The 9,141-nt window shown below is 38.1% G+C and overlaps 1 protein-coding gene across 2 annotated transcripts; it reads left to right on the forward strand.

Annotated features, from left to right (window-relative positions):
* Positions 1-2,170: 2,170 nt before the first annotated feature.
* On the forward strand, positions 2,171-5,448 carry NDUFA5 (NADH:ubiquinone oxidoreductase subunit A5). 2 transcript variants are annotated; one of them, XM_088521907.1, is made up of 5 exons: positions 2,171-2,219; positions 2,515-2,559; positions 3,831-3,947; positions 4,491-4,556; positions 5,316-5,448. In XM_088521907.1, the coding sequence occupies exons 1-5, from the start codon at positions 2,199-2,201 to the stop codon at positions 5,415-5,417; spliced, it is 351 nt and encodes a 116-aa protein (XP_088378033.1). In that variant the 5' UTR covers positions 2,171-2,198; the 3' UTR covers positions 5,418-5,448. The 2 variants fall into 2 exon arrangements, with proteins under 2 accessions (XP_088378033.1, XP_010212689.2); XM_010214387.2 differs by lacking the exon at positions 2,171-2,219 and having other exon boundaries at positions 2,468-2,559.
* Positions 5,449-9,141: the final 3,693 nt, after the last annotated feature.

Consider the following 9,141-nt stretch of genomic DNA (forward strand, 5'->3'; position numbering starts at 1 on the left):
TGTCCCGAACTCCATCGCTCCTCCGTGCCCCATGCTGCACTTGCATTTATAGAACCACCAAAGCCTAACCAGGATGCTTAAATGCATGTCACCTTTGGGCATAAAATCAACAAAAATATTTAATGACAATAATAATGTTTACTTCAACACCTTTCACAATTGTGCCTTGAATAACTATGAGGAGCTTCCAAAATAAACCCCAGTCAATGCAACAGCAACAGCAGCAGCAGTGCTGAGAACCTGCTCCACAGTTGCCTAAGTTAAAATATTTTAATATAGTAAAATATATATAAAATACATGCAACTATATAAGGTGTGTATATATGTCCCTACATACATACATACACATAAAAACACAAACATTTTAAGTGCTTACCTTTAGTGCTTTCATTTCCCCTGCCTCACCGGGACGCTATCAGAACAAGTCCATATTGCAGGCCTAGTATTATTTTGCTTTTCAAACTGTTTTCAGTACTACTTAGCGTTGTTATGCAAACAGTGTCTGATTCTGATTTCACACAGCTATTAGGTTTAAATCCATTGGTCAATTTTAACTTCATGCATGTAGAATAAATAAGACTTTTGTCCAGATATCGAAATCATATGGCAATTTGCAAGACTTCACATTGTGAGATAAATTCATTGGTGAGGCAAAGCAGGGAGGAAAAGCGACAGCAGTAGCAAGGCCTTCTTGGGGTGGCTGTGCACCGTATAGTGATAACACACAGGATACACTTGTGGGTAACCACTGTTAAAACAAATAATAAACTGTAAAATGCTTTTCTTTCAAAAACAGGGTAATTATTGTTATGTTAATACTGTTAATACTTCTCACGTAGTTGTGGTCTGGGAGATGCTATATTTTAAACTACATAAACTACCTTTTTAAACAGGATTTAACAACTTGAGGATTTTGTTACTGAAACACCTCTGAATTCCTGATGGAACATTTTGTACACTAACATTTTGTACACTTGATGCTTGGATGTGGCAGGGACACCTGTATGCTTGGGCTGTCTAGACAGATGATTAAAACCAGTATTTGAATGGAGGTAATTGGGCTATACGGCTAATTTGGCTAAAGACAACTGCCACCCACAGAATAATTTCTGCTATGGCTGGTTATGAATCACACATACTAATCTGCTTGAAACACTACAGAGAACAGAAATATATGGGGATAGTCAAATAAAAAGGGTTGCAATTTTTAAATAATTTCATTTTGAATGGATAGACTATTCCCTATGCCTCAGAAAGGCCCACTGCAGGAACCTCAGACCTCCCTGGTGCAATCCCAAGGAGCACTCAGGAGCGGAGAAGCAAACACAGCACATCCTTTGTCAGTAAGGTTGCTTGTTATGTAGTTCAGGTCGCCTATGTGTTATTAAAAGACTGATTTTCACTGAAAATTCTTTGATGTTCTTGATATTCTGCAAGCTCAGATATTGGCAAGGCTTATCAGTTAGAGGGGAAAAAAAACCCTCAAAAGCAGAGTACAAACAGTTACAACTCAGGTATTATCAAGTCCTACTGTGCAAAATTTGACTTTTAAACAAGCAACTAGGGCAACTAAGATAAATTTTAGTTGTCTGTTTTCCAGAAGAAAGACTTGAGATCATTTTTGAATTGTACTGAGCTTGAATGCCGAGGGATCAGTGGAAAAAAAAAATCCCAAAGTGATCTTGTGACAGCTCTAAGGACACATTAATGGCAGTTGCAGGCAACTATTGCTTGGTATCTGTTGTTTTCAGCTGTCAGCAGTGATACAGAAAACATAAACTGTAGCGAATTACACCTTTTATCTTTGTTTGGTAGGAATAAAATGAAAATTCAAACGCAAGATGTAGGACTGGTGATCTCCAGGCAAGGCCTCCCCAGCCCCAGGGCCTCCAGCCCGGGGGAGCCCCCGGCCGCCCCGCGCGAGGGCGCCCAGGGCCGCTCGGCGGGACCCGCCCCTCGCGCACCCCCGGGCCGAGGCTCCGCGCATGCGCCGCACCGCTCAGCGCATGCGCACTGCTGAGCCAGGCGGCCCGCGGCTCCGCAGACCGCAGGCGGGAACGGGGGGGGGGCTCGGCGCATGCGCAGCCGCCGTCCTTCGCCGCGTCCTTCGCCGCGTCCTCTGGCCGCCGTGCGCAGGGCCTCTGCGTGGCGCATGCGCGCGGCGGCGCCGGCGGGGGCTGGCGGAGTGGGGCGCAGCCATGGCCGGCGCACTGAGGAAGGTGAATGCGGTTCGCGTGCTCGTCTCGCGTGGGCCTCCCGCCGCGGCGACCTTCCACGGAGAGGGTGTCCGAGCAGAGTGGCCGAAGTAGGGGCCCAGTGCGCCCCGGGCCGCCGGGACCGTTAACGGTCGCGCGGGAGGAGCGAGACTGGGCTGAGGTCGCGGCGCCGTGTGGCGCTGGCGCGGGGGGGGTTTGTGTCGCGGGAAGGTGTGAGGCGAGGAGGGCCCCAAAAGGGTCACATGGCACGAAGATAGCGCCTTGGTGCATGAAACCCTCCCTTGTGCCCTCTCTGCAGACCACCGGGCTGGTAGGATTGGCTGTATCTGAAAATCCTCACGAGGTACGTTGCGAGAAATTCCATGTTAAACTGAAACTGAGAGGGAGGACAAAGCGGGGTTTGTTTTTGTTTTGTTTTGGTTGCAGTCCATTAGAGAGATCACAAATTAAATGACAAATTGTGAATGTTTTCCAAAGTGAAAGCAAAAATACAGAAAAACAAATTAGTTCTTAAAGTTAATTCAGATCGCAGGGCTTTATTTTGGGTATGTTTTTTTGCTATGTGTGCTCACTTCAGAAATCTCAATTTCTGCAAGTTCTTTTTTGAATTCATTTTTGATGCATCTTATGTACTCCTCCAATTCAAACATAATAAATGTTCAATTAAACTCTTTATAAATATCATTACTAGGGCACAAGCACACTTTTTTTTCATACCTGGCTTTTATTTTCAGTACATACCTAAAAAAGCTATACTCGATATCAAGGTGGTGGGGTAACTTTACCCAATAGATGCGTTAATTTAAGGATAGTCATTTAATGAAGAAGCACATGTAGGGCCTGTGATCGGAATATCTCAGCAGTTCTTGGGAATCAAGTAGCTGGTTCATGAACAATTTGGTACATTCTTATTGCCTCTTCATGGCAGATATATTTGCTGCATCTGGCTTGTTCATAGAAGAGATGGGAACTTTGGAAGGGTTTCTGCAGTTTTTTATTTTCTCCTCACTTTGAAATTTCCAGCTATTCAACAATACTATTTAAAATATACTTCTGTTTCTTATTCCTCTTACAGGACTTTCTTTCTTCTTTGGTTAGATGCTGTTACTGAGACAAGAGATGTCCCTTAGCTGGCATTTATTAATTATCTTGCTTTACCACTGCATTAGAATACAGCAATATTTACAGCTGAATTTTGTACTACCATGAGAAGAGGTGGGGAAAAAAATAAGCCAACATGCTCTAGTTTAAGTAATATGCATCTTTTTATCTTCTCAAGTAGTTTTTCTGAAACTAATCATTTGGAGTTGAATTTTATTTGTGAAAAGCATGGTTAATGCTAGGAATACAGGTATCTAGTTGAATTTTGTATCATATATACTTCAAATTACAATGTTTTATTTTGTAAGGAAGCTCCCAGTGGTAAATTTGGATAAATCTCAATCCAACCCAAGAAAAGAATTGTGTGGGTCAGACTTGGCTCCTTTGTTATTTCAGACATTTTGCATCCAAATACTTTCAGTACTTTGTTATGTGTATTTAAGCAGATTAAGTAGGATGTGTAGCTGAGTAAGTCCAGTTTTGTATTTTAACTATGTCTCTTGATCACTTCAGCGCCTGCGAATACTGTATACAAAAATTCTCACTGTCCTGCAAAGCATTCCCAAAGATGCTGCATATAGGAAATACACCGAGCAGATTGTAAATCAGCGAATGAATTTAGTGCAAACAGTAAGTATAGAGCTGTTTCATACATATTGCATGTGAAAAGATTTTTAGGATGTGAAGAATGACTTTTGAAATGACTGGCTGTTTTCTGGGGGTATAAGCAACTTTCATATATTAATTCAGAAATAAGTGAGGTCTCAATTTATTTTTGTTATTGATTAGAATATTTTCAGTGGGATATTAAAATTAGAAGAAAAATAGTTTTCTGAAGATTTGTGGAATAGCGATAGATTCCACACATTTGTACCGGAAAATCCATGTGCTGTTAGAACAATCTTTACATTTGACATTTTAAAACACTTATTGGGTACATTAAGCTATACAATATTGGTGGTGTATTTAAAGTGATAACTGAAAGATTGAATATCCTTCTTAAAGGTGAAGAAAAGATCTTTTAAGATGTATACTCTAGCCCTTTGCTGATTCTTTGGATGCCATTAATTAGTACTGCTTTTCAGTGTTTATAGTTGAGAACTTGACATTTTGTTTACTCTAAGCGTGTTTCCACTGCTAAGTAAAACTAAACACATGCATTTGAATACACAGGAAAAAGATGTGCAAAAACTAGAAGACAAGCTGAATAGTGGCCACATAGAAGAAGTCATTTTACAGGTAAGAAATGGGAAACTTAAAATTAGGTACAAGTTGGAGTAGTGTTCCCAAGTGTTGTTTTGGCTGAACTTAAAATTTGCAATTTACCTTTCCTAGAAAACATCTTTGTTTGTTTCATAAGGAAGCTGAAAGTGAAGCATGAAAGGGATGATCAGGCTGAAAACTAACAAACTTAGTAATGGTTACCATGTTGATGCGAGTATATACTTAACGTGCATATGGAAGGTGCAGATAACAGAATCATATTGGAAGATAAACTAAATAGACTGGGAAAATAACAGGGTTGAAGAGATTGTCATGAAGGGGAATGGGAATGACTAGGTGAACAGGCTGTCCCTATGAGCATTTGGGTGTCACCTGATCTATTAAAAATCACAGAATCACAGAATGGTTAAGGTTGGAAGGGACTTCTAGAGTTCATCTAGTCCATCTGGTGGAAGGTGAAGAGCTGCCTACAGGGAAGTCGGGCACCACACTCCTCCTGGCACGTCCTGCACCATGCAGAAGGAATCTCCAGTTCCTGCAGGCTGCTGTGTTATTAGGCAGAGCAGAGGTTGGAGCCTGGGCTCCTGGCATGCTGCGGAGGGGCATTTGGGCAGCAGAAGGAATTTCTTTGTTCAGTTTAAAGATGAAATTTGAAGTAATCCCTGACCATGGTAGATGGTGACATATCACTGGCACGATGGTCTGAAATAAAGTTAGTTTCATACATGAGTGATACTCAGTTTTTAAGACCTTGTATATGATGTTTATTAACAGGCTGAAAATGAGCTTTCTCTGGCAAGAAAAATGACACAGTGGAAACCATGGGAACCTCTAGTTGATGAACCTCCTTCTGACCAGTGGAGATGGCCAATATAATACTCAAAGTGGTATAACTTGAAATTCAAAAGACGTTAAATATTGATTTAATGCTACTGACAATTATCTTTAAATTAAAGAAAATAACTTAATAAAAACATCTTTTGTCTTCATATCCTTGTATTTAGCCATTGTAAGACTACTTCCAGTGTCTTGCAAAAGTAGTTTAAGAACATTCTTTTCACCTGTTCTGTAACCTTTGACTTGTTTCCTTTTGTTGCCTCCTGATTAACAGGGTTTTGCTGCCTAATTCTTTCCCAACGATGCTTCTTGTCTCTTTAACAAACAAAAATGGTTTAACAAAGAATTTTTAGAATCAGTGATTCATTGTACACTGTTATATAAACAGATTATAGTGTCATTGGGCTTTTTAAGAAATGGCAAGTATTGTAATTGACAGTTACCCTTACCTGCATTTGTATGTTAACAAGCACATGTGATAGGGCATTAGATATTAAAGTTGTAGAAAGATATGATCCTGCCCTTTCCTTACATTTTTATTTGTGTATTTTTGTCAACTTTGTAGTGCTAAGACAGTATATCCGTGACCATGCAGCCACTAGAATCAGATTGCTGATATGAACCTTACCAAAAATAACAGTATTTTTAATTTGATCTGGTTGACTTCCCCTATCAGAGGGGAAGGAGTAGGGAACATTCAAGGTGAGAGCAGGAGGGAGTAACCCCTTTAGGTGTCATCAGAGATAGAGGTTTCTTGACCAGGAAGCAGGTTACCACATTTAGTGTAATAACAAGCTTAAGTGGCTTTAATATGTATAGAATTTGGTTTTGTAAAGGGTTTCTTTATAAAGATCTATTTTCATGGGTTTGTTTGTGTATCGTGGATCTTGAATTAGAATATTACCTTCTTATAAGGAAAGACAAAAAGATATTATTTGGCAGATCTGGTAGGTGCTTCTTTCAGATGCTTAAATGAAAATACTGTGTGACTCTCCTCAGATTTAGTTATGGATGCCAATTAAAAATATTCAAAGCAGAGATAAGAATTTGCAGTTCTGTGCAATTTGCCTTTGCTTGTATTTTTCAGTTTTTCAGGAAAAACATAAAAGTGCATTAAAGGTTGTTTGAGTGCTGCTACACTGAAGTACATAACATTTTTTAAGAGCCATTTTTCATGCAAGTTGTTGCAGGTTTGTACTTTTATATAGACTAAGTGAAAATTAGATTTTTCCTTTGCAGAAGCAGTGAAGCTACAAAGCTGAATATGGTATTTCGGAAAGATTATTCTGAGTTCTCACTGCTATCTAACCAAAGCCAACCTGCAGGCTTTCAAAAAGTTAATCGTTTATGAAGGGAATTAACGTGAAGGTATATGTGGGTACCAACTGAAATTTGTTTAAAAACAAAACAGGCTTTTTTAAACAGATACTATCATTGAGGAGTTTCTAAAATATGCTTTGTCTTTAATGAGTACAAAGGATGCTTAGTCTAATAAGAAAATTGATGCTGACTAGTAAATATATTAAAATAAAATGATTTTATGATTTTAATGATAAAATGATTGGGATTATGGTAAAACACAACCTTTGTAGTTAATGCAAATACTATCGTAAAACAACCTTTGTAGTTAATGCAGTACTGAGACTTTACTTGCAAAACTGCCTTTGTTTTAAATGTTACATCTGGCATTAACGCTATCCCTAAGAGAGAGATAAAGCCAAATGTTGGAAGTTACTATTGAAATTACTGTACTACTACTACTAAGACAATTACCTTTATCAGTTCTCTCCAGTAGCATAATAAGCATTTGCTGGTTTGTGATTTTTAAAGCAAAATGCAGGAGAAATTCTGAAGCCTTTTTCACATAGGCATTAAGATTTGTATCTAGTAGGCAGCAGAGGATCACCATCTCAACATTGGAGAACACAGAGTCAATAAGTCTGTATGTAGAAGCGTGAAGCTTGACTTACTAATTCATGGGATTGCTCATAGAGATTCAAAAAACAAGAGAAAAAGAAATCTCCTATTTTGAAAAGTTTTTCTTTTCTCTGAAGATTTTGATAGAGGAAAAAATGCTGGTGCCTTGTTGTATCTTAAGACATTCCCGTTGATGAAGGCAGTGTTCACTCCTTTCGGCAGCCGTAGCTGTACATACAGTACATGTATATTGAAATAGAACTGTCAGGTGCAGATAGCTAATTGTGCACAACCATTATGCATTTTCAGGAAATTTTGTAAATTATTTAAAAGTAAGAGCCTCAAGAATGTTCTAAAATCTTTTTCTGCCTTCTGACAATTTTTTTGAAGAAAAATCGTGTGAACCTGTAAGAGTTTATGAACCCTTCACAGGGTGAATTGTTGAGCATTTTGTTAGTTTGCTTGCTTGCTTGTTTTCTCTCTGATATTCTTACTGTAATCACAGAATTCTTTAGACTTCTGAAAATTTCAAACAGTCATTTTTCAACTTTGACAAAAGTAAAAGCTGGTCTTTTCTAAGAGGAAGCCACTAGATGGCATTCCAGAGGAGGACAAAAATTAAGTACAATATTTCAAATGAAAAATGCTAATGGATAATAAGCTTAAATGAAAGCAAATGATGTCAAAAGAAAAATCAGGATGAATGGTTGTGGCTCACAAATACTGAGCTGATGTGAGAAGCAAAATAAAATTGTGAGGTCTAGTATGAATTATATTGACATGTCGAAAGTTCCTGAAGCATGGTGAGAACTACTGGAATTCTTTCTGTCCTTTCATAACTGAAGCAGTAGCTGAACTCTCCCGCAGTTATTTTCTCCATTTCAAAACAGTATTAGGCATGTCATTATAGTAGTTATCCTATAAGCTTGTGAATTGTGATGCAGGGGAGAGGAAATCTGTTATTTGTGGCCCACTGCTCCTGAAGTTTGATATTTTAAAACTGAGTTTCACTGTTAAAAAGCTTATTCACATCTATTTTCTCATCTCAAGTGTGTCCTCATTAGGGATTCTGATACAGGTCGTTTGCTATCCTGAAGGGGGAGATAGATAGATATTTGAAAAGTATATTATCTAATTCCTATTCTCAGTGATTTCTGTTGTTTATGTATTTTCTTCCATGTGAATCACAAAAAGGATAATCTTATAAAACTTTCTATCCAGAAGAAGCCAGGTTAGCCTTCAGAAATGCTTTAATTTAGGAGTCAACCTGAATTTTCAAAAGGTCCTCCTGAAGACACACTAGAAATAGCTTTTTTCAGCTTTCTGAGCTTTTTATCATATTCTTAAAATATGCTATGATCTATTTTCATGATTTTATTGCTAGTTGAATTGCCATTTGTTTTAATTATCCTATTATAAATTAATTACATCCATGCCACATAAGATTATTAGTTTAATAATTGATTTTAGGTTTTAGCATCAACATTGAACAGACACTCAGGCTAAAGGGAGAATAGACAATGGTCTAAAGTTTTGAGATAATATCAGTGTTTAGCCTTTGTAAATTTTTATCTTTGTGGGTAATTTAACAATACATCTTTGCCAAGAAAGAAAAGCTAATTTTTTGTCTATTAACTATGTAACTATGTATCTGATGCTTGTAGATATGTATCTGTTATATGTAAATATATATCTGATACCATGCTCTAGCAACAACCAGTACAGGCATGTTTTACAGGCAAGAGAGAATCTTGTTTAACAAGAGAGAATCTGTATTAGGATAACTATGTTGCAAGTAATCGTTTTAAGATGAATATGCTAGCAAGGCATAATTTGCAGCTTGGTT

This window comes from Tinamus guttatus, unplaced genomic scaffold (genome assembly GCF_059628265.1).
Source record: "Tinamus guttatus ecotype Peru unplaced genomic scaffold, ASM5962826v1 Tinamus_guttatus_pri_ptg000138l, whole genome shotgun sequence".
In the NCBI taxonomy this organism is placed as follows: domain Eukaryota; kingdom Metazoa; phylum Chordata; class Aves; order Tinamiformes; family Tinamidae; genus Tinamus; species Tinamus guttatus.

Coding starts and splice junctions, on each gene's coding strand:
- NDUFA5 (XM_010214387.2), top strand. CDS start 2,485: ATGAAACCCTCCCTTGTGCCCTCTCTGCAGACCACCGGGCTGGTAGGA. Junction 2,560..3,830: donor TATCTGAAAATCCTCACGAG/GTACGTTGCGAG, acceptor TGATCACTTCAG/CGCCTGCGAATACTGTATAC. Junction 3,948..4,490: donor GAATGAATTTAGTGCAAACA/GTAAGTATAGAG, acceptor TTGAATACACAG/GAAAAAGATGTGCAAAAACT.